Consider the following 26,167-nt stretch of genomic DNA (forward strand, 5'->3'; position numbering starts at 1 on the left):
CAGCAGTGTGCCCCCTATGCAGTCCCCTTAGTAGTAGGGTCCCCTATGCAGTGCCCCCAGTAGAATGCCCCCCAGTAGTATGCCCCCCATTAGCATGCCCCCCAGTAGTATGTCCCCCATTAGCAGGCCCCCCCAGTAGTATGCCCCCCATTAGCAGGCCCCCCAGTAGTATGCCCCCCATTAGCAGCCCCCCCAGTAGTATGGCCCCCCCAGTAGTATGGCCCCGCCAGTAGTATGGTCCCCCCAGTAGTATGGCCCCCCCAGTAGTAGGCTGCCCCAGTAGCAGGCCCCCCCAGTAGTATGCCCCCCATTAGCAGGCCCCCCCAGTAGTATGGCCCCCCAGTAGTATGGCCCCCCCAGTAGTAGGCCCCCCAGTAGTAGGCCCCCCCAGTAGTAAGCTGTCCCAGTAGCAGCCCCCCCCAGTACTAGGCCCCCCCAGTAGCAGGCCCCCCAGTAGTATGCCCCCCCAGTAGTATGGCCCCCCCAGTAGCAGGCCCCTCAGTAGTATGGCCCCCCAGTAGCAGACCCCCCCAGTAGCAGACCACCCCAGTAGTATAGCCCCCCCAGTAGCAGGCCTCCCCCAGTAGTATGGCCCCCCCCAGTAGCAGGCCCCTCAGTAGTATGGCCCCCCAGTAGCAGACCCCCCCCAGTAGCAGACCACCCCAGTAGTATAGCCCCCCCAGTAGCAGGCCCCCCCCAGTAGTATGGCCCCCGCACCTTCAGTAGCAGACCCCCCCAGTAGCAGATCCCCCCCCAGTAGCGCCCCCAGCCCTTACACAAGTAAAAAAAAAAACTGTATCCCCGCTCCCGCGGCGTCCGCTCTGCTGTCACACGCTGAGGAGGGAGCCGGAAGACGGAGCTCATGTGTGAGCTCCAGCCGGCTCCCTCCGTGCTGCAGCCAATGAGAGTCTGTGTGACTCTCATTGGCTGCTGTAACAAACACACAGCTGCCGCTGGCGGCTGTGTGTTTGTGTCTGCGCCCTACACGCGAGGAGACCTGATGTCGGATTCTTTAGTGAGAATCCGACATCAGACAGTCGCCGTTCGGCCCCGAACGGGGATCCGAGTCAGGCGGTGGACACCCGAACAGGGTTCGGGTGGACTCGGATCCCCAATGTTCGGAGCGGTTCGGATTCCACAGAATCCGAACCGCTCATCTCTAATTTAAAGTTGCTCACTCTGTAGTGGATGTCACTTCTGAAAATGCAATTTCCTGGTCCCATAACTGCACTTGTGAGCCTCCTGCCTTTTGACACAAATTTGTAATAGTATGATGATTACTCATCGTAGTTTTTCTCCCTTAATGCAGAGAAAATGTTGAGCGAAACATTTCCTATGTAGATTTAGCACGTTTCAATCAGCATTATACATAAAATGGTTAATATGCATATTGTTATAGAAAATCTGCATGTGTATAGTCCCATTGTTATATTTCACTGTCTTCTACGTAATTATTTGCAACATGAAATTGTAACCCAAAGTTATGCAACTGATTATAAACTAACGATTGTGAAATAAAAAGTGACCCAGTGTAAAGTTGTATAAAAGTCAGGAAAATAATGGATTAACTAATCAAATAAAAATGACTGCACCTGTTGTATAAAGGACTGATAAATGGTGCCTGCTTAGTTCAGTGAATATCTGTTAAATCCCCTATTTAAAAATATACTGTTATGGAGCAGTGGAAAAGTGTGACAAGAAGAAGATATAGTAAGGTATGACATTCCTGATGTTACATGGATTGTCACTGCTTTGATAAACTAACTCTTCACTAATCCAGACGTGCCTTGTATATCATAATGGAGAATACCATGACTTTCTGATACTGAATGCTAATATTTCTCCTTCTGACGGAGTTATAGTTCTAGAGTAGCTAGCTTACTTTGTTTATTTATATACTTTTTTATGATGTACACTATAATGTTAATTAAATGCTTCTTATAAATAGAAATAATAATTTAGTACCTGTTCTGCTTCTATCTATCTATCTATCTATCTATCTATCTATCTATCTATCTATTTATCTATCTATCTATCTGATACTTTGAGTTATTTCAGTGTCAAGGGAATAAGTAGAGATGTAAACTTCCTCTAAGGGCACTGTACAGTATTCCAAGGGGTCAATTCAAGTAGCCGGTAAGGGGGCATATTAATGTGGCAACAGCGTGGTAGATGGTAGAACTTAGGTGATAAATGCTGATAGCTGCAGAGGTTTGTTGGGCCACTTGACCAGAAAAGTATTTGAAGGATGAACAGGCATATGCACTTTACACCATAGTCTTCAGGGGGGTCCAGTCTAGAGCCCAGGGGCTGGCTGGCAACTTTTAGCCTGGGGGGCAAATGCATGCAGGCGGCCCTGGCAGAGGAGTAGCGTGTAGCCAGGGTGCCCGAAGAACGTGCGTGCTACGGCGCCGCCCCCCTCAAGTGTTTCAGGGAGGAGGCAGGTCCATATGGGATTAATGTAAGGTAAAAATAAAGATTAGGGGCAGCCCCCTGTCGTAGTGCCCATATGCAGTGCCCCCGTGTGCCACAGGAGAGAACACCCTTATGCAGGCCTCCAGTAGTGCCCCCAGTAGTGATCCCCCCCTATGCAGTGCCCCTTGTGCCCCCAGTAGTAAGCCCCTTATATAGTGCCCCCAGTAGTGGTCCCCCCTGTGCAGTGTCCCTTGTGCCCCCAGGAGTAAACCCCTTATATAGTGCCCCCAATAGTGGTACCCCCTATGCAGTGCCCCTTATATAGTGCCCCCAGTAGCAGTCCACCCCCCATGCAGTGCCCCCAATAGTGGTAACCCTTATGCAATGCCCCTTAAATAGTGGCCCCAGTTGTAGTTTCCCCCCTATGCAGTACCCCCAGTATTGCCCTTTATATAGAGCCCCCAGCAGTGGTCCCTCGATGCAGTGCCCCCAGTGGTAGTCCCCTCCCCCTATGTAGTGCCCCTAGTAGAAGTCCCCTCCCCCCTATGCAGTGCCCCTAGTAGTAGTGCCCTCCCCTTGTAGTGCCCCCAGTAGTAGTAGTCCTCCCCTTGTAGTGCCCCCAGTAGTAGTAGTCCCCCCTTTGTAGTGCCCCCAGTAGTCCCCCCCTTTGTCCCCCCCTTTGTAGTGCCTCCAGTAGTAGCCCCCCCCTTGTAGTGCCCCCAGTAGTAGCCCCCCCCTTGTAGTGCCCCCAGTAGTAATCCACCCCCCTGGTAGTGCCCCCAGTAGTAATCCTCCCCTGGTAGTGCCCCCATAGTAATCCCCCCCTGGTAGTGCCCCCAGTAGCCCCCCCCCAGTAGAGAGAGACTTAATAAAGAAAAAAAAAAAAAAACACTTACCTGAAACTCCCGCTCCTGGTCCCGACGCTTCTACCGGCTCCTCCGGCCGCTTTGCATTATGGGAGAGATGTCGTCATGACGACGTCTCTCCCATTACCCACTGCGGGAGCCGGAAGATGGCTCCCGCAGTGGGAGCAGCAGCAGCCGATGAGAGCCTGACAGACTCTCAGCGGCTGCTGATTACAGCAAACACACAGCTGCCGGCTCCGGCGGCTGTGTGTTTGTGCTGTGTAGCGCTGACTGAACTCCGTCCGGTCAGCGCTACACATGCGGTGCAGTCTGTGTCACAGTGACACAGACTGCCCGCAGCCCGCATGACGCTGCGGCCCGGGGGGCACATGGCACCCTGCCCCCGGCCCAGCCTGCCACTGCCCATTGCAATGGTGTGATTGGTAGCTTAACTGCACTGCAAAACCAAACTGAAGGTTGAGTTATATGATGTATCATGCTTACTTAAATAAGATAAGGGGGTTTTACCAAAGTCTACATTCCCACACTATATAACTGTTATCTGTAGGAGTTAAGGTGCGATTCGAGGGCAATTTTCTCCCCGAACGAAAATCGTCCTGTGTGTCGCCGGCAGGGGTGTGTGCTCAGCGTTGTTAACAACACTGAGCACAACACTGAACAAAATCAATAACGATTTTGTTCAGTGCCGGGCTCCCTCCCTCATCACCGAACATGTTCAACCTGACATTATCGTAAGGTTGGACAGGAGGTTTGGGCGATGAACAGCAACTACCAACTACAAACGGCAGCGCGCATTGGTAGTTGCTGTTCATCGTTTTGGCCCTGAAACTGAACAATTTTTTGATCGATAACGACGTTGTTATCATTCAGTCATCCGAAAAATTGACCCGTGTGTACGCACCTTTAGGCAGGATTTGTTCTGTAGAGAAAGCCCAATTTGGAATACAACCTAATAAAAGGTAAGGATCAAGCCATACTCCAAAGTATTCATATATGATTGCTGATGTCCGATAACGATCAGTTAATTAAGTATAATATACTTTGCATGTTTAGAATTTAATACAAATAATCTGGATACTGTGTATGTTTATTTTTAGTTATCAGTGTCCTACCTGAAATAAATCAGATGGAAGTGCAGTTTTACTGTCCGAGAGTTTGAGCTCAGTGTATACATGACAGTACAGTATCATTCCACATACATCTGAATAGAAGATGAAATGTGTAAATGTGAAAAACAATAATGGCCCCAGACAAAGGGCCTGATGTAGAGCCGCTCGTAAGCGGGCGCTCGTTCGCTCCGAGCGATGTTTGCCCAACTGCGCATGCGTACGGATCGTTATACGCAAGCGCAAACCAGTCAGTGCGGACGAAAATCGTTTGTTCGCTAAATAGCGAATGCCTGCTAATAGGAGGAGGCGTATGTGGGTGGTAACAGGGGAAGGTGCTTGAAAACGGGGAGTGGAAATCAGAACGCAGGCGTGCTTAAAGGTCAAAACGGGCATTTTAAGGGTGTGCATAATTAATACTGGAGCGTCATTGACCACGTCACTGGGTTATTTTATAGCCAGAACTGCTCACAAATTTGTGGTAGCAAACACCAGCCACAAGTATAGCGAGCAGTTCATACGCTGTTCAATGTACTCGATTAATCTAATAAATAGCGGACATGACGTATGGTGCGAGCGGCCAGGGGGCGTATTTTTCAAAATTGCAACCGCAAGTTTTGTTCGCTCGTTCAGGCATAGAGTCGTCAACAGACCGCAAAGAGCGAACGGTTCATTTGAATAGCCACCCCTTTTTGTTGAACGAACGACCGCAAATAGCGACCGGTTCTGAATCAGGCCCAAAGTCTTGTGGGATCCTGCAAGTAACATCTAGGTAGCTACAGTTGGAAACAGATGTTTGAATAAACTGTTATCTTACCGATAAATAGGAGGGATATTCCAATACCTGAACACAGAAGTTTGTCTGACACTATACTGTGTAACACAGTCAAAAGCTGTAGCAAAATCCAGGCAATTGGGCATGTTTTATTCTAGGCTTAATGGCATTGCACATTTTAAATAGGTGTGTTACAGTGAAATTGTTTGCTCAAACCAGATTGAAACAGACTAAGGAAATGTGCTGTTTTGTAAAAGATGCTGATTTGGGTATGAACACCTTTTGTTCTCATGACTTCGATGATATACAGATGTGTCCTGCGTACGCAGCGAATCACGGCATGCGCAGCACAAGGAGTGTTCCCAAGAGCGGATAAGCTCACGTTGTTCGCACCCGAGCCTTCATAGGAATGCATGGTGCGATCGCAATGCCTGTCATAGCATACCATAGTGTATGCTACTGCGGGTAAAAGCATGGCGCAAATGTGTGCGCACGTTTGTAGTGTGATCGGCAAAGATGTAGCAGGACACATCTGTAGGGGTCTATTCATCATCACTCAATTTCTACAAAAGGTGAAAATTTTAATTTTCAGTTGCTTATGTAGAAATTAAGTTTTGAGGTCATTCATCAAAAAGGTAATGCAGAAGATATCACAGATATCTCCTGCTTACCTTTCTCTCCCAGATTTGCCCGCTGTCCGCATACACTAGTATGGGGACAGAATTCATCTAGCTCTGAATATACAATATTTCCGGAGCTTGACTGCAGGAGCATTTGCCACCTTCAGATGATGTTTGCTCCCGCACACCTGCTCCTTCCATATGGACAGAGCCGTAAGTAGACTTTTTGGTACCCTGTACCAGAAAGAGCATTGGCGCCCCCCCCCCATTTTTCAAATAGGGACATAAGATAGTGCACCCAAAAAAGGACCATGGCCTCATGGGGAAGTGCCAAGGAAGAGAGAGGGGAGCCAGGAGATGCTGGGGATAAAAGAAGAGGAAGCTACAAGTGAGAATGATAATAAACGTCCCCTCAAACAGCGCCTCCTGCCCTGCGGTGCCCTGTTCCATGGCATAGGTCGCACCACCCTAGCTACGGCTCTGCCTATGGACCCTCCCTGCCCCTGTCCGGCTCCTTCCGCGGGACACCGGGGCTTTTGTAAGCATGTGTGACCTGTAGGAGCAGTGAAAAGTCTCGGGAAGACAACTGATTTTCGGATGTCTCCGTGCCAGAGCAATGGTGAATTGCTCCAGCGCTTGTGATAACTTGGAATGTTAATTATCAGATCCCGATAATTAAAATAATGAATAGAGAGTGTAATGTATGTTTTCTTTAAACCAACCAGCAGGAGCTGAAAGCACAAAGCAGAGACAGAGGTTGGTGGGGATTGAATAAAAGTGTGTTGAATGTACAGAAATGCTAGAACAGTATAAAGAGATAGTATATCAGGGAGCATAAAAGAGTTAAGAAATAGGTTTGTTTGGACAGGGTGAAAACATTATATTGCTGCTGTCATCATCATTTATATGTGAGGCTCCACAAAGATCTGCTGTGCTGGACAGACAGAATTACAATTCATACAAAACATAAATATACATAATAGGATCAGTGCATATAAGGTTATCTAAGGAGGTGCAGATGTGATGCAGAAGGTAGAGAGAATTTACAGGCAAAGAGCACTGCTGAGACAATAGAAGTAAGTAGGACTAGAGTGAGATGGTATTATAGTTGGCAGTGTAGGACACATATAGAGAGTACTATCAGAAAGAGGTATGCTTAGTGAAGAGCTGGGTTATGAGACAGACCTGAGAGTTACATTGTAAAAAAAAGAATTGATGATTTCCGCCAATAGAAATCATCCATGGTGGAGCATCTGTAATGGAATACAGTTAGTATTGTGAGCTACACTTGTTAAGTAACACAGCTTATTATGGACAAGGAAAGACTGGGATAAGGTCACTGCTGGCTTGCAACATGTCAGGGAGGCTCACGTGTAACCAAATTTACATACAACTGGGGTTAAGTTTCTATAGAGGTTGAATAATCAAATTATATTAGTCACTATAGTTGATGTGTACTCATTGGACTATAGCACATGTAGGGAACAGAAAAGATGGTTATTAAACGTGTTACTGATGAGGGAGGCACAAAGTTGGCTAATATTCACATCATGTAACTTTAATGAAATGATCTGTGAGTTGTTGAAATGTCACATATGACTTCAAAACTACAAAGAGCCTGGATTTATGTGACAGCTGCCGTGCTTTGAAAGAAAGAAAACAAATTGAAAGGGTTAATCCATGTTGTGGAAGTGCTGTAATTGTGTTCACCCCAAGACATTTACTGTCAACACTTAAATGATTCTCCCAGAGGCGAGCAGCTGCTGACCAGGAATACTATGATGTGAGGGGACGTATATTATTTGTTAAATTCAGTATTACTCTATAAATGCTATTTATGTTTCTGCTTAAAACTAATCATGTTTCACAGTAGGGTGGATTCATCTATGTGAATTATAATGACACTCTTGGAGTGGCTGCTGACCTCAGGGCCAGACTTACGTCATAGGTCCTCCTAGTCAGAGCACATGATGACCCTGTATCAGTGCTGATTACAGACCCAGAACACTAACTGTACAAATGTATTGTGTGAGTATTCTTCTTATTCTTTGTATTGTTTGATTCTTTTACAATTGGACAAGTGAGATAACAATAGGGTGTGATACTTATATAGTTATATAAAGCCATTACTTAATTATTATATGCTCTTTCTATAAGCACCAACACAGTGCACATTTTTAGGCATAGCGAATTAATATTATTAACGTCAAATGTGAGTCCTACAGCTCTATAGGAGAAGTCTGAGACACAGCACAAAGGCATACTCTATAGCAGAGCCGGATTTAGACCTCACGGGGACCTAGGCAAGCCATTGTTTAGGGGCCCCCTCCCTCAAACAATCCTGTGCATATATTACAGTAGGTGTCACTGGAGCAAGACACACACATCATATTATATACATGCATCATATTATATACACGCATCATTATATATATACAGTATACATACAGTTTTATTTCTCCAACCTGTCTGATCTGTGGAGAGGAATAGGCGGCAACCTTGAATCCTGACGAAAAGGTTATAGGACCTTGAAACATTGACTATGTATTTAATCCATTGGTATTCAATACACGCTTTATTGGAGACATAAGAATGGCGCCTATTGTTTTCCACACGGGGAGGGCCAGGTTTTCCTCATCTTGCTCCAGTGACACCTACTGTACTATATGCACAGCTACTACAGTCTTCCTAGATCACATATATATATATATATATATATATCATCCTGTAACAAATATATACATGAAAGGAGTGTGCATGTATGTGTGTGTGTGTAATGGAGTCAAATGAACAGAGGAAGACAGGGTGAAATATAGTGTGAGACAGGAGGAAAGGGGGAAGAACAGAGGGAGACGGGAGGAAAGGGGGAAGAACAGAGGGAGATGGGAGAAAGGGTCAGAGAACAGAGGGAGACGGGAGGAAAGGGGGAAGAACAGAGGGAGACGGGAGGAAAGGGGGAAGAACAGAGGGAGACGAGAGGAAAGGGGGAAGAACAGAGGGAGACGGGAGGAAAGGGGGAAGAACAGAGGGAGACGGGAGGAAAGGGGGAAGAAAAGAGGGAGACGGGAGGAAAGGGGGAAGAACAGAGGGAGACGGGAGAAGGTGAGGGAGCAGAAAATAAGATAAAAACACCTACACAATAGATAGTAACTCAGCAAAGGGAGACGGGAGGAAAGGGGGAAGAACAGAGGGAGAGGGTGAAGAACAGAGGGAGACGGGAGGAAAGGGGGAAGAACAGAGGGAGACGGGAGGAAAGGGGGAAGAACAGAGGGAGACGGGAGGAGAGGGTGAAGAACAGAGGGAGACGGGAGGAAAGGGGGAAGAACAGAGGGAGACGGGAGGAAAGGGGGAAGAACAGAGGGAGACGGGAGGAAAGGGGGAAGAACAGAGGGAGATGGGAGGAAAGGGGGAAGAAAAGAGGGAGACGGGAGGAAAGGGGGAAGAACAGAGGGAGACGGGAGAAGGTGAGGGAGCAGAAAATAAGATAAAAACACCTACACAATAGGTAGTAACTCAGCAAATTATTTATATATATATATATATATATATATATATTCCTTTCAGAAATAAATGTGTGTATGCACACAGCTTCAAGTTGTTATAGTCACACTGACAGCCTGGCCCCTTCACTGCCAACCTGACAGCTCCACATGCCCTCTTACATAGCACCCATCATTCCCACCCCCCTCAATCCCCTCACAGACCCCTCTCAGCAGCCATAGACCCTCTCCCCTCACACCACAGGTCCCCCCTCATAGCACAGACCTACCCTCCCCTCTCAGACTCCTCTTCCCTCATAGTACATACACCCAATCCCATCAGCGACCCCTCTCAGCAGCCATAGACCCTCTCCCCTCATGGCACAGACCTCTCTCCCCTCACAGACCCCCTCCCAGCCCAGCATAGACCCCCGTACCCTCACAGTTCCGCGCCTTTCTCCCCTCCCCACCACCTCCATATGCACCACACCTGCATGGCTCACCTCTTCATGTAGCTCCAGCCTTAACAGCAGCAGAGTGGGGGAGTGAGACAGTGAATTACTGTCACTGTCTGTCTGCGGGCGCAGCGGAATCCTCCTCACCGTGGCAGTCCATGCAGCATCCCCGCGCTCCTTCCTGCAGAATGATACGGCCGGCCAGCCCCGTCCTCAACTCCGCCTCCTCCTCCCCCAGCTTAGTAGCAGCCGGGCCTCCGACGTGCTGCTCTACTACACTGCCGGTATGTGTGTCCTGTCTCCCGGCTGGTGCTAGTAGCACCATGACTTAAACAGCGCTGCAGGTTTTCCCCAGGAACAGTTTTTGAGGGGCCTGGTCACAGGCCCCTTGGTACCTGTCAGGCCCTAGGCGGCCGCTTAGGGTGCCTAGCTGCAAATTCGGCCCTGATCTATAGTACAGATAAAGCTAATTACAATTTGTTTTCAGGATCTGATTTATAAGTACATAAAAACACACGTTCGTGATTTTCCTTGATAAATACGAGGGTGGTTCAATAAGTAAGGTAACAAGACCTCTCACCTGTGTAATGTTCTCTATTTCATTCTAATTTTCCACAGGCTAGAGCAGGGAGACCACTGCTTCCCCCTCACGACCATTAGACATCAATTGTAAGATGGCGGGGCTGGCAGAAACATGGTCAAACAGTGAGGTGCGTAGTGTGATCAGATTTCTGCATATAAAGGGCACATCAGCAACTGAAATTCATCACAAACTTGTTGATGTGTACGGTGATAACATCATGTCACAGAAACAGGATTGGATTTGGAGCACTGCCTTTGATAAAGGCAGGACAGACGTTCAAGATGAGCAGCAAACCGGCCGGCCAAGCACGTCCACTACAGATGACTATTTGTGCCGCATTAAAGGCCTTATTCAGAAGGACAGACGCATTCAAGTTAGTGATATTGCTGACAAACTGAACATCTCAGTGAGTACTGTGCACAACATCGTTTATGAGCTACTGGACTACAGGAAAAAGTGTTCATGCTGGCTACCAAAGTAAGTCACAGAAGTTCACAAAACCAATAGGATGGGATTGTCTCTAGACGCGGTACCACGAGGAGAGAGTGCAGTTCCTGCAGCGTATTGTTACAGGCAATGAAACGTGGGTGCATCATGTGACACCGGAGATGAAGCAAGCATCCATGACATGGAAACACGCGTCGTCCCTACCTTCAAAGAAATTCAAACTCCATCAGCAAGTCATAGCGACCGTGTTTTGGGATCACACGGTTGTGCTACTTGTTGATTTCCTCACCAAAGGAGATACTGCGAATGCTGTCTACTATTGAGACACACTGAGCTGGTTACGGAGGGCAATTAGTTTAAAACAACCTGGGTAGCTGCGAACAGGCGTTGTATTGCTGCGCGATAATGCCAGGCCCCACGCAGCCAACTGCATGCGTGAGTTGTTACGGTGCTACCATTGGAAGGTATTGGACCATCCTCCCTACAGCTCTGACCTGGCACAGAGTGATTTCCATCTCTTTGGACCATTCAAGGGAAGCCAATTCGTAACCGGCAGTGAAGTTCAGCAAGCTGTCATGTCCTGGCTTCAGATGCTTGACACTGATTTCTTCTATGCCAGGACAGATGCCTTGGTGTACCGCTGGTACAAATGCAATGCTTAGAGAAGTGTGGGGACTATGTGGAAAAATAATCTATACAAAGGCCATACTATTGATTATACGTATATGTACAAGTTGAATACATTTACGGTCTGAGAGGTCTTGCTACCCTATTTATGGAACCACCCTAAAACGCCAGAATATGATCAAACTAAGCAGGGAGTATAAGTTTGCAGAATTTGCTTTTTGCCATGGAATTCTGTAAGCCCTTTACACATTTGAAGATAAGTGGATGTCCTTCTGTGCAGCTTACCATGCTAGTTAGGTCCTGTAGATTATTGTCTACTGAATCACCTCCTGCACAGGAATTTTAACGGTTCCTAGCCATTAAATGCACAGTGTTTAAAACAGATCACTGAATATGGGAAGCGATGTCCCCCCTTTAACTATCTCTGAAAACTATTTTAACATCAAAACCTGGCTTTCCATAAAGGAAGTAAAGCCCTAGTGTCTAGTTAATGCTCTTTTATACAATTTGCGTACATGCATTATTATTATATACTGACATCTATGCTTTTTATTTATTTATGTAAACACACACTGAGTCACAGCAAGCAATACATTGTGGGATTATACTAACTAGAACAATGGGACAGGCCCTAGTCAGAAAGAAAGAGGACTCACCGGGAATGGGTTAGTACCGGGAGGGGGGGGGTGGAGCGGTGGGGCATAAAATGGGACACAAGGAACAGAGCAGCAGACAGAGAGCAGGGGCAAGATGGGGCAGTGTAGCAGACAGAGAGTGGGCCGGGTGGTGTAGAGTGGGGGTGGGATGGAGCAGAGTTGCAGACATAGGGTGTGGTGGGACAGAGCAGGGTGCATGGAGGGGGGAAACAGCTGGCAGACTGAGGTGACCCGGCATATGTCAGGTCCCTTTACTAGTACATAAAATAAAGATGTAGATAAAGTTAATAAAAAATAAATAAATTTGTTGATATTTATATAGCAGAAATGTAAAACAAATTTAAGTTTGCAAAAGTACAGTAATGTCTAACTTACATGTAACAATCTTAATACATTTCGGCTTACAGTAGCATCATTGAAGTGATAAGAATCTCAAGGTAAATGTGTTTCTGGACCAAATGATGTTTTTCTTTTATTGGAAAAATACTATAATACAACTGAATAGTCTGCTGACTGAGTTAAGTAAAACATGTGAAACTTACCTTGTGAACACAAGCATGCTGGTCGTGTCTTCCATAGAAGTGTTCCAGACACTTGTTTTTTGTTTCTGCAACACTGCTGAAAAATTGATTGATTATCTTTATAGGCACTGCACACACAGCAGACCTGTTTGTCACTTCAGCAGAGTCTGGTTTACTTTGAGCAAACACAGCAAACAGGATATCATCTCCTTCACTGAAGCCCATCTCTTTGGCAAGGGTCTCCCCAGCTTTACCTACATATGCAGCTTGCAAAATGTTGAAATTCTCATTCATAGTTGACCTCTTTTTCCTTCGCTCTGTATAAATACACACAATGGGCATCTCCATATAGGAGCACAGGTCGGAGTCTGAAGAACAAAATCGAACAATTCTAGTGTGAAAGGCTTTGGACTCCAATGACTCTTGCTGTACTGTTATAAAGTAAATAAAGTCACCACTTTCAAATGTATGAACATATCGGATAGGATATGAGTCTCGTATGCCTGGGGGAACATCCATATAGGAATGATCTGTGAGAAATTCAAAGCCATCTTGTGTTTCTTTCTCTCTCCGGACTGATATGGAAAGAAGATTGGATTGTGATCCATTTACAGTATTCCCTACATAAAACCTGACAAAGTTGTCCTTTACTGTTACCAGGATCTTGCTTCCTAAGTCACTGACCACACAGTCAGGACAACTGCCTGTGATGTTTTTGACCTGGGAAGAGTACAGGCAGTGGACATCATATGCAATGTCCCAGGGTCTATCAGGGTTCAGCATGTGTCGTTGACATGTTCCTTGGTGTATACTTCCACAACTTATAAGTTGATCACCATAGAAGTCTTGGAAAAGCAGTGCTACATTGACATTGTTTTTCCAGGTGCCATTGGATGAATGTCCTTCCTCCAGACAACCTTCACAAGGTCCACCACAGTTTGACTGGTCCAGCATAGGTCCTGTTTTGTACTCAGATACTCTAGTAAGGTTTTCATTCAATACATAGATTTTATTCACGGCTCCCAGATAAACGTAGCCTTTGTGCAGAAGGAAATTTTGTATCGGTGTATCAGTGGTGAAGGACAGGGAGTTGTATTTTATATCAAGGTTCATCTCTGACATCTTAGCTGCGTCCTCACATTGTTCCAGGCTACATGACACTAATCCAAAGATGATAATCAGCACTGATGTAGCAGGTACATTTCCTGCCATCTTGACATAAAGAACCTGCAAAACAAAAAGAAATGTTAATCTTAAATAAATGAACAGTCAAACTAATAACAGAAACAGGCAGCGTATGTCTAGACAGCATAATGAAGGCACTTTGTGATGATATAATAATTTAGCAAAAATAGATATACAGCACATTTTAACACAATAGTATACTTGATTTGACTCATTGTAAAACAATAATGGCCTGTGTCTAATGTGGTACAGTATCAAGTCTAATTTTATCACTGCACTGATTGGGTTTACACAGTTCACACTTTTCTTTTATCCTGAATTACAATGGTGTGGTTTGATGTGGCTCAGACTGATGATCAATGTGACATTTCATGCTCTATGCAACACAAGTGTTAGTGGCACAAACATACTGTGAGTCACATATTGTGTTTTTTTAGTGATAATGCATTATCGCTATTAAGTTAAAATGAATCTTAAAATTGAGAGGAAACGTCAGCGGTTATTTTCAGGGACAATTGGTAGGAAAAACACATTGAATGCATCACTTTTCTGCAAAAGAATAACCTACTGTGTAGTGACTGGCATAAAAAGCTATGCAGGATACCACCGAAAGATCTGGTCACTCGGAATCTCGGATGCCTTCTAATCCTGTTTAAAACAAGAATTAAATATTTATTATGTAATTCACTATTAGCTGCAGATATATCAGAAAATACTAGCAGATGCATGTTACTGTAGATAAAAATAATTATTTAAAGGTCTAGTAAACAAATTGAAACAATCTTTATTTAAATACATGCTTTCTAAAAATGCCTCCTCTGTCCCCTAGCTGTGCAGGACTTAACCACTAAAGCTCCACACAGACAGAGTACTAGCCAGAATGAGGAGAGTGGAGGCAGGTGGGCATTTTAGAAAGGATATAGATAAATAAGGAAAATAATACATTTTTTTTTTCAGCAGTAACTTATTAACATTTGACAGCAATCACAGTATAGTTTTGTCAATCACATAATTACAGCTGCCCAAAACTGATCACTAAGTGTATGTAACTGTGCGTCCTTAGGCTATGTGCACATGGACGTTAGGCAATCCCGTCTCCCCTCTGTTCTGCTTTTGACATGTGAATGGAAGGGTGATGGATTATCACAAAGAGATTGGTAAATTACATGGAAAGACCATAATGTAATGCACAAGGCAACTTTCCAAGCAGCTGACAGTAAGGACAGGGGAAAGTATACATACACTGATCCCTATCTGTGCCTTTGGCTCCCTTTATTCATATGTCATAAGGCAGAAATCTTAAATTATACAATATTTAATAACTGGTCATTCTTTTGAAACTATTCTAAATCTAAAAATAAATGTACAATTTATCAAGTTGGTTAATATCTAAACTGCTGGTGCTGTATCTCTCCTCATGACCTGTCTCGACAAAGACCACCAGAAGGCCGAAACGCTGACCTCTGTTGTCAGATCAAATGAATAACCTGTTCTGCCTCCTTTGTTTGTTTACAGCGAAACTTGGAATATATATATATATATATATATATATATATATATATATATATGAGTGTGTGATCCCCTTGGGGTGGGGTTAAACTAGACACATTGTATATATCAGTGAAAAGCATATATTATACCTAGTGTTATATAAATAGTACAGATCACTCTAAAGTGAAATAAAACATCTATACTTAACCTGTGTTATGGAGTAGAAGGACACTTATCTTTGTATAAATACTTAGAATGAGCACTATGGTAAAAATAGAAAAATAAAACTGTTTTGTGCTAATACTCAAAACAAAATCTATAGCAAGTAATGTATGGGAAAAAAAAATTGCTCTGTATATCAGACAGAATTTACTCAATGTATATACATGATGCCCAGTACGTACACTACATTTACATGTCCAACACAATGTCCCAAAAGGCACAATATACAGTTACGTGACCAATATAACAACCCCACGCCACCATATATAGCCGCATGATGCCACTATCTAGTCTGATAATGTCACTGTAAAGCTCTATAATATCAGACCTGTCATCCTGCCATACAGTCCCATCTTTAGAGCACACACTTTGGATTCATATCATCCTGCTGCATCTCTGACCCAGAAAGGTCCAGGACAAAGCCTAAAGTAATATAAGCCGTATAAATGGTTACACAGCAAACTCTAATTTGGTAATGATTACTGGGAAGTACAATACAACCCTAGCATACTGTAATGCTGACCATACACTAGTATGACTAGCATAAGACGCGATTCAGCATACGATTTCCCTTGAACTCCCCACAGCAGCTCCTAGCAGTCCCGGCTACATGATTTGGGGCTTTTTGACACACGATGTACATACGAACTCACATACGATAATTTGCCCCTATACGACGGGTCGTGATATGATCGATCATGTGCCTCACTAAAATCATGCGATCATAATAGATTTAAATGACGCCACTCGGACGGTCGGACGCACGATGCATCGCATGCACAAATACAGGGCACGATCTGCATATGATTATGATGGATAATATATGCTGCACATCTGATCATAAGATACAATAGAAGAGCAGCAGGAGAGCATATCGGATCGTATTCCTACCTAAATACTACACGATTTCCACACAATGCGTCGTATGAGGCGTCTAAAATCGTGCAATCGGCCCGAAATCACGCTAGTGTATGGCCAGCATAACCTACGGCATTGCTAAAGCTACTACATAGTTTGCCTGACATACATTTGTGTGTGGTGAGAGGAGCTCACTGTGTGCTCAGCTCCACTCACAAGCTGACTGTGTAACATGGTTCTAAAGTGTAAATTACAAGGTAGTACACAGGTGTCTTCACTGGCTTGGCAGGTATAGTATATTTATCCCACATTATCTGCCACACAGAAATGGTGGCTTAAGCACTACTAAAAAGCTCTATCACAAAGTTTTCCTATTCAACAGGTAATATAGGAATGCCAGAGGGTTTAATGTCTGAGAAATTAGAGATACCATAGTTAATGTAGGATTTGCTGGATCCCCACAACTCAACAAATGATGCAGGTGCACAGACGTTAGTCACACATACTGTAACCTTTCACCGACATATAGGCTGGCAGCTAGTGAATAATAAAAAATAAAAGCAGAGCAGGTAGGTCTTCGCTGAGGCTCCCAGGGCAGCCCTGGTATGATAAATAGCAGCAGTATCACATTCTGTATCACTGCAATAAGAGGCAATACATAATGTAATAACTGCAGCTTTATTATAAATAGACCCCAAATAATTTTTACAAAAAAAGCTAAGATCCCAGAACAAATAATCACACTTTAGTGTGACACTTACATCATAAACATGCAAGAGCATGATTCAACCATGGTAAAATGATTTACAGGAATTCTGAGGAATGTCATTCTAAAATATACTGTGGAACATAACTTGATAACACAGTATAGTGCTATGAAGAACTGATAATACTTAACAACTACAATAAATGTTTTGGAGCAGTGGCGTACACAACATATTTGGCGCCCAGGGCAGGTCCTTCATTTGGCAAATGCTCTGAGCCCCCCTCTCTCAGCTCCCCCTCCCAAGCACATTGCTGCACAGCGGCTGAAGGGTAGAATAACCACGAGCACTAGGACCCAAGGACTCTCCACGGAGATGCAACCACCGACATGCGCCTTCTGCGCATGTGTGGCTCTCCATGCAAGCCACTGCTGCCCCCATAGCCCTGCGCCCTGGGTGATGGCGCGCTCGCACACTCTCCCAATGGTCCTGCTGGAACACCTGTACTGCTAGGGGTCCTGAGGACCAAGTTTGAGAAGCACTGCACTAGATCAATCAACAATATTTAATGATTGTTTGATATCAGTTATTATTGCCCATTGCAATTTACTATGGGCAATGTTTGCAATTTGCAAACTGCAATAATCCTCAAGGTGCTTAGTTTTGTTTCATTGTGTACTTTAAACATTAAATAAAACCTTCCTTTATCAAAGCACAATAACAAGTAGTCAAGTAGCAAACTTGTGCCTTCTTGTAACCTTATCAATGTTGTGTCTTTATCAGTAAGCTAATAGCTATGTGGGCTTTTGCAAGTGATTAATGATATCAATCATTACCAAAGCAGACTTTTACTGTTAGCTGCTGGGGTGGAAGCAAGTGGATTCAGGTGTATTTTGTACAAAAGCTCTCACTAGAAATATATTCCTAATATAACCGTAACATGCTCTATTTGCACAGCTGTCCTATACGTTTTACTTATCAGTTTTTCTTTATCCATTACTTGTTTGATTTCAGCAGGGGGTGTTATTCTATAAAAATGAAAAATAAATTAAGAAATAGGGATTCTTTATACACTATCTTACAGGACTAGTACTGATGTAATGATGGGTATACACTGGCCGACATATCGTTCAGTTGAATGGCCGATATATCATGTGCACATCGGCCAGTGTGTACAGACGATATGTCTGTGAATGACATCGTTCACAGAGATATCGAGTCGGCTGTGCAGCACAGCCAATGGCAGATACTGTATATCTGCAGATATATTTGCACATCGTGCTGTGTGTACCGGTGGTCAGATGACCGCCCGTACACTTGCTGCATTGGTCGGTGGGGAGGGGGGACCTGCGGTCAGAGGCAGTGATGGTTGTTCAGTGTGTATGAACAACCATAATCTGCAGATATATCTGTACCCAGCTTAGCATTTTATGTAACCTAAAAGCTAGAGTCCCATAGTTGAGCCAGATATGATGAATCTTAAACGTTATAGTGAAATACCAACATATGGGAAAAAAACTCATATTGTAAAAATAAAAGCATTCAGAAAGTTATATTATGTTTTCTCAACCGTCATTAAAATAAGTCTGATTTTAAAAAGGGTTGTTATAAAGTTGTTTAAAAATAGATTTTTCTGGTAAAATATTGTGAAAGCGGCGTTGCTACTCACCTTTTATCTGTACTTTCCCTTTTTAGAGCAAGGTGAACTGTATATTGAATGTTTTACCCAGTTCCTTTTGGTGGTAGAGCACCCACAGATCTCTTAAATTCACCATTTTAAAATGGCTGTTGAGTGGGATGTGAGAGGGAGAACCAATAGGAAAGCGGCATTGTCTATGATGGTGGCTTCTTACTGATCTGCATAATCATACCCAATGTACAGCTACTTTCAGGCCACAGCTTCCTGCCAGGCTGTAAGATGAATGACAGGGCATGAAACAGCCAAAGCACTTTGCTAATATTAATAATAGGTGCCAAGAATAAGGTGATTTTTTCACCCAATTAGAAAGTGTGGTTTCACAATATCACTTTGTGGATAAAAACTATTTATATCAGTGTATTTCAGTTATATAGCAGTTTTCATATATTTATTTTGTTTTTGGAATAAAAGACTTTCTGTAGTTGGGCACTGGGATGTAACAATATTTACTGAACTATAATCACCAGCTTTTCATTTCACACTAATTTGATGTATTTGTATTTCAAGAACCCATATCTGATGCTTGCTACTCCTTTGATAAACAGAGCCTGGAGCTATGAGACTGTGTGGTTAGAAATGGAGTTAAATACGTTGTAACTTAAACTGGAAGATAACAGTGTCATATTCCTCCCAGGGCCATTCAGAGTGCGGTGGGCAGCATTAAGGAAAATTCACTGTCCCTTTGATGATTTGCAGAAATTTCTCATTATTTCAGTCCTCGTGAACTTTCCCAGGACAAACTAAAAAATACTCAGAAGGATGCACAAGATATATTTCCCTGTGAAACTGATCTTCTCTCAACAGGTGTTTCACAGACCCAGTAAATCAAAATATTCCCCTCTCATTACTTGTCATGCCTGCTTGTGGCTAGTGACTAGAGAACAAGATAAAGAAACGTAAGGTTACAGGTCACCAATGTTTCAGCAGAAGAAAATGGACCTGTCTCCCTGTATAATGGCCAACCTCTGTAACATACGATAATACATGAAAAATATTAAATTACAAGTTTTCATATTGGAAATATGTTCTGAACATGGAATTCAGTTATTGTAAAATGGCACTGGCTTATTCTGTTATGAGTATCTGCTTAAACTGTGCCAGTTAATATTAAAGCCAAAGCATGTGAAGATAAGCAATTCCCTGCATCATAGTAGTAGCAGTGCAATAAATCATGAAACACCCATACTAATGCTGGGTACACACTATACAGATATATCTGCAGATGAAGGTCGTTCATACACACTGAACGGCCAACATCTGCTTCTGGCCGAGGGTCCCAGTGACCGGGGGCGTGTCCCGCCCCCCTCCCCGCTACTGCCGTTGTATGTGTATGGGCAGTATGCAGACCACCCGTATACACTTGTCGATGCATAGATATGTCTGCAGACATATCTGTCCATCGGCTGTACAGCACAGCCAATGCAATATGTCTGTGAACGACGTCGTTCACAGACATATAGGAGGTGCACACTGGCTGACGGGCAGCAGATATATTGGGCTATCAATTGATCGCCCAATATATCTGTCAGTGTGTACCCAGCTTAAGATTAGGTAAACATAAAGAGATTCATGCTCTAGCACAGGGGTTCTCAAACTCGGTCCTCAGGACCCCACACAGTTCACATTTTCCAGGTCACCTGGCAGGTGCACAGGTGTATTCATTACTCACTGACACATTTTAAAAGATCCACAGGTGGAGCTAATTATTTCACTTATGATTCTGTTAGGAGACCTGGAAAACATGCACTGTTTGGGGTCCTGAGGACAGGGTTTGAGTGTAATGTTCTGGTTTAGTTGTTGGTCCGGGGTGGTGACAGCAGCAAACACAGAAGCAGATTTAAATAAAAAGGTAGAATTTTTAATGAGTGGCTTAGAAGACATGGGAATGGCAAAAGCAAAAAGTCCAGGTTTAGCACTAAAGTGCACTTGATTACTGTAGTGAGGATAATGGGAGAATTTCCAGAAAGCGAAAGATAAGAACAGTCCAGTATGCAGGTTAGTGAGCTGAAATAAATACAGGCAGAGGTGATGAGTCCAGCTGGGAGTGAAATAAATACAGGCAGTGGTGATGAGTCCAGTTGGGAGTGAAATGGAGGCAGGGTGCAGGGTGTCAGCAGGCTCAGGCACTCAGGCAGGGGAAAAGGTAGTGGAGGATGCAGGGTAGTCCAGCAGGTTTTAGGAGTTGACAAGCAGGCTGGCAGGTAGCGTTTACACAAGTAACAAGAGATGAGCACAGAGAACTCCCTCTCAGCTAGGCTGAGCTACAGGTTGCACTGGTAATGAAGGAAGGCTCTGGACCTTCCTAAATACCCCGTGCCGCGCTATGACTGGCTGGAGGGAACACATGACTCACCAGGATTAGGCAGTTGAATCACATAGTCAGAAGGCAAGATGGCGGCGCCCATGCCAAATGGAACGGAAACACTGCCAGGCCTTATCAGCCCTGAATGACAATGTGCCCGCACAGAACCACGTGCAGCCAAAGCCCCTCGCCAAACACCAGCGCCACTGTCAGACACCCCCCGCCATAGTGACCTCACAGGTAATACCCGCCAACCACCATGCCGAGAAACCCTGGCCGTGACAGTACCCCCCCTTTTTTGAGTGGCCTCTGGACACTCACCAGGCTTCTCCGGATGGGCAGAATGGAACTTCCTGATGAGTGCAGGATCATGGACGTCTCGCAGTGGCAAACGCAGGATTTTGAAAGGGGGGTTTCCAAATACCGAACCACACACACATACACTAACAGACACCGCTTTCACTTAAAAACAGGAACGCAGACAAACTAGCACAGCATAATTTATAAAAGAACACCCCCCTCCCATGGAAACCCGCCACCGGGTGACTCAAACTGCATTACCAGCAGTGCCAGATTAAGATCCACATGGGCCTGGAGCTGAAATTTATCAAGGGCCTTTATGTGTGTCACTGCAAGGGGTGTGAACAGCATGTGCAGAGAAGTTCTCCCGGGCGGGCAGTGGGAGCACATCACAATGCTACCTCTCCACATTATATCACTACATTACCTCTCCACACTACATCACTACACTACATCACCACGCTACCTCTCCACACTACATCTCCACACTTCATCACTACGCTACCTCTCCACACTACATCACCACGCTACATTCCTGCACTATATCACTGCACAAGCTTCCCACACTATATATATCTACACTACCTCCCCACTCTATATATACCTACTCTACCTCCCCACACTATATATACCTACACTACCTCCCCACACTATATATACCTACACTACCTCCCCACACTATATAACTACACTACATCACCACACTAGCTGTTGTGTGTATATCAAGCTATTTAGCCCCAAATACACTATGGCAACTGAAGATGGTCACAATTTGATTTTTTTTCATCATTTAAACTTGTCGCTAACTGAACCCAGTTATAAATAGTTATAGAAAATTGTTGCTTGAAGATAACTTTGCCTTCTGGGCAGAAAAGCTGAATTATGATTGGTTTATGACTAAGACCCAGCACGTTGCTTTATCTGGAAAAGTGGAAGAGGAAGGTGCACTGCTTGATATGGAGTGATCTGTGTAGTAGTACTAGGTATGGAGGGTCAATTAGGGCTACGTGATGTAGTGCTATTTAGGGAAAAATCATTTATGTAATGCAGAGAGGTAGTGTTGGGTATAGTGAGGTGAGAGGGAAGTGATGCAGAGAAGTAGTGGAGTCCATGAAAGTGTCAGAGAGGTGATGCAGATTAGCATTGGGTGGGTATGGAGGGGACAGGGAGCTGGTGTAGGGGAACACAGACTTTGGAGCAGGCTATGACATGGCTCCACCTTTAGCTGCATGTAAGTTAGTAACATGTATGATAGGTGACAATTACACCCAATCCAAACAGACACTGGTCACAGCCACCCCCCCCTCCCCACCCTGCATGGGGGACATTTTGGACTGGAGCCAGTTCCACATCATGAATGGAGACTGCTGGGAAAAGGCTCCAGGTACCTGACTACCTGTTGCTGCTCTGGGATGTGGCTGGGAGGAGGGGCCCTGTCTGCAGTAGGAGCAGCTACTGGAACAATCAAAGTACAAGCATTTAACTTGTAGATTTCACTTACATTTGCTGCTTCCAGAGTCAGAGTAGCCTGTTCTGTGACACAGCCAGGCAGCAGCAGGGAGGAGCTCTGCAGGAGACTCCCCAGTGTGTGCAGTCCCTGCATGCCTGCATCAGCTGACTCATGTTTCTTCATGTGCCCCGGACCCAGATGGTGAAGGTGCGCTGTGCAGATTAACCCTCTGTAGTCCAGTACAATAGCCCCTGTAGAATAACTGACATCTTCTTGCTGTCATGCAGTTTGTCCTTCGTGGAGGAGAACATAATGGCAGAAAGAGCAGGGTGGGAGGAGCTACCCCCACCCTGCTCTTTCTGCCTTTCCGTTCTCCGCGATGGCTGGACCTGGTGCATGTCAATGTGGGCGGGCACTGTGCAGGCAGCTTTCTTCCAGCCGCCAGCGACACAGTTGTCTAAAATCCTACAGCTGCATGGCGATGGATTGGCAGCAAGGGGGGGTTTCCAGGTACTCAGAAACCCCCCCTGCGTGCGCGTGTGGTCTCGGGCATCAGTCCAACAGCGCTCCTCCGGACCATAACCCCTCCAATCCAGCAGATATTGCAAACGACCTCTGTGAAGACAGGAATCCAGGACCTGGGAGACATCAAACTCGACTCCTCTTTCCGTCTGGACTTGGGGAGAAGCAGGCAGGACTCTGGAACTTGTTCAGCACCAGGGGTTTGAGTAAGGAAATGTGAAAGGAGTTGGGGATTTTCAGGTATGGGGCAACTGTAGGCGATAAGCCACAGGGTTAATGACTTCTATGATGGTGAAGGGACTGATGAAGTGTGGGGCAAATTTCATAGATGGGACTCGAAGACGAAGGTTCCGGGTGGACAACCAGACTTGGTCTCCAACTTGCATGCGTGGCACCTTCCTACGCTTTTTATCGGCCTGGATTTTATAACGGGAGGACACCTTCACCAAGTCAGAATGCACTTGAGTCCAGATGGCAGCAAAATCCCGCACTGTGTCTTCTACGGCTGGGACATCAAAGGCAGGCAGACTTAGAAATTCAGGAACGCGGGGGTGAAGCCCATAAACGATCAGAAATGGAGTTTGATTTGTTGAAGAGTGGTAGGAGGCATTATGTGCGAACTCGGCCCATGGCAGCAATGCAGCCCAATTATCTTGAGACAATGTCATAAAAATCCTCAGGAAGGTCTCTAGGTCTTGATTAACCCTCTCAGTGGAGCCACTGCTTTGTGGGTGGTAAGCCATGGAAAAATGTAGTTTCACCTGAAGTACAGAACATAAGGCCCTCCAAAACTTTGCAGTAAACTGAACACCACAGTCAGAGACTATATCAACAGGAAGACCATGGAGATGGACTATGTGTTGAACGAATAGGTGAGCCAAGTCAAGAGCAGTATGCAGTTTCTTTAGGGGTATGTAATGGATAATATTTGAGAATCGGTCCACTATGACCCAGATAGTAGTGAACCCTTGAGAGTTTGGCAGATCTGTGACGAAGTCCATGGAGAGATGTGTCCATGGACGTGATGCAGTGGGTAGTGGCAACAATTCACCAGCCGAAGCCTGTTGATAAGATTTATGCTGGGCACAAGAGGAGCATGAAGAAATGAATTCCAATACGTCCGCTTTCATGGATGGCCACCAATAGTTTCTTTTTAAAAACTCCAAGGTTTTCCGGGTGCCTGAGTGCCTTGCAAAGCGAGAGGAATGTGCCCAAGTGAGGAGCTGCTTCCTTAACTCCGGGGCCACAAAAGATTTCCCAGTAGGAGGCTGGACCTGTAAGGTGGCGAACACTCTTGACTCCAAGACAGGGGTATTGTGTTGATTCTCTAATTTATCGTCACAGAGGAGAGATCTAGATAGGGCATCTGCCTTTTGATTAAGTGACCCAGACCGGAAGGTCAGGGTGAACTGGAATCTGGCAAAAAATATTGCCCATCGGGCCAGATAAGGACTTACACATTGAAGATTCTTGAGAAAAAGGAGGTTTCTATGGTCAGTAAACACAGGAAACTTTGCTCCTTCCAGCAGGTATCTCCATTCTTTTAATGCCAACTTCACTGCCAGGAGTTCTTGAACACCTATGGCGTAATTTCTTTTGGCAGGCGAGAACTTCTTGGTGAAAAACCCACAGGGATGAACTTGATTGTCCTCATAACGCTGGGATAGGACTGCTCCCACAGCTTCCGATGACGCGTCCATTTCCAATAAAAAAGGCCTATCCAGATCTGGCTGTCGAAGGACTGGAGCAGAAATAAAGGCTTGTTTTAGGAGCTGGAAAGCAGACACTGCCTCAGGTGACCATAGGGCAAGATTGGCACCTTTACGGGTCAGGGCTGTAATGGGAGCCAGTAATGACGAGAATCCCTTGATGAAGCGTCTATAGTAGTTGGCGAACCCCAGCAATCTCTGGATGGCTTTCAAAGTCTGAGGTCGGGTCCAATCCAAAATCGCCTGTACCTTCTTGGGATCCATTTCCAGACTGGAACCAGAGATGACATAGCCAAGGAAAGGCACACTGGGTACACTGAAGACACATTTCTCCAACTTGCAGTAAAGGTAGTTCTTTCTCAGACGGGTTAAAACTTCCTTCAGATGTTCTTGATGTCTAACTACAGAAGACGAAAAAATTAGTATATCATCCAGGTAGACAACAACCGAAACATATAACAGGTCCTGAAAAATCTCATTAACAAAATTCTGTAAAACAGCAGGAGCATTGCATAATCCAAAGGGCATCACCAAGTATTCGAAATGTCCATCCCTGGTATTAAAGGCGGTCTTCCATTCATCGCCAGCACAAATACAGATGAGATTATAAGCCCCTCTTAGATCTAGCTTTGAAAATATGATGGAGCCCTTTACCCTATCGAACAACTCTGTAATCAGGGGAAGAGGGTATCGATTCTTTACTGTTATGTCATTAAGACCCCAGTAATCTATACAAGGTCTCAGGCCACCATCCTTCTTGCCAACGAAAAAGAACCCAGCTCCAGCAGGTGAGGTGGAAGGACGAATAAAACCTTTTCGCCAGGTTATCCCGGATGTATTTGGACATGGCTTGAGTCTCAGGCATGGATAATGGATAGGTAACACCACGAGGAGGTATCTTGTCAGGTATTAGATAGATTGGACAATCCCATTCTCTGTGAGGAGGTAAGACATTTGCTTGTTGCTCAGAAAACACATCAGCGAACATCTGATATTCCTTAGGAATAGCTGAGGATATTAATAGAGCTGTCTTTCTTACAGGTCGTATCTTGGGAAGACAGGATTTCTGACAGCCTGTACCCCATGAAAGAATCTGCATGGAACACCAGTCTATCCTGGGATTATGCTGGCGTAATCAGGGTAGACCTAGGATGATTTCTTGAGAAGCCTCTGGT

At 44.9% G+C, this 26,167-nt stretch overlaps 1 protein-coding gene across 1 annotated transcript in view; it reads right to left on the bottom strand.

Annotated features, from left to right (window-relative positions):
• Positions 1–26,167, bottom strand: part of MET (MET proto-oncogene, receptor tyrosine kinase) — a 174,958-nt gene that overhangs the window by 119,606 nt on the left and 29,185 nt on the right. The window contains exons 2-3 of the mRNA XM_088456256.1: positions 14,304–14,383; positions 12,572–13,777 (exon numbers count right to left, since the gene is read on the bottom strand). Coding sequence (XP_088312382.1) covers positions 12,572–13,762 — 1,191 coding nt within the window. The 5' untranslated portion in view covers positions 13,763–13,777; positions 14,304–14,383. The remainder of the gene's footprint in view (positions 1–12,571; positions 13,778–14,303; positions 14,384–26,167) is intronic.

The sequence above is a fragment of the Taudactylus pleione genome, unplaced genomic scaffold (genome assembly GCF_031769625.1).
Source record: "Taudactylus pleione unplaced genomic scaffold, aTauple2 ptg000041l, whole genome shotgun sequence".
Classification (NCBI taxonomy): domain Eukaryota; kingdom Metazoa; phylum Chordata; class Amphibia; order Anura; family Myobatrachidae; genus Taudactylus; species Taudactylus pleione.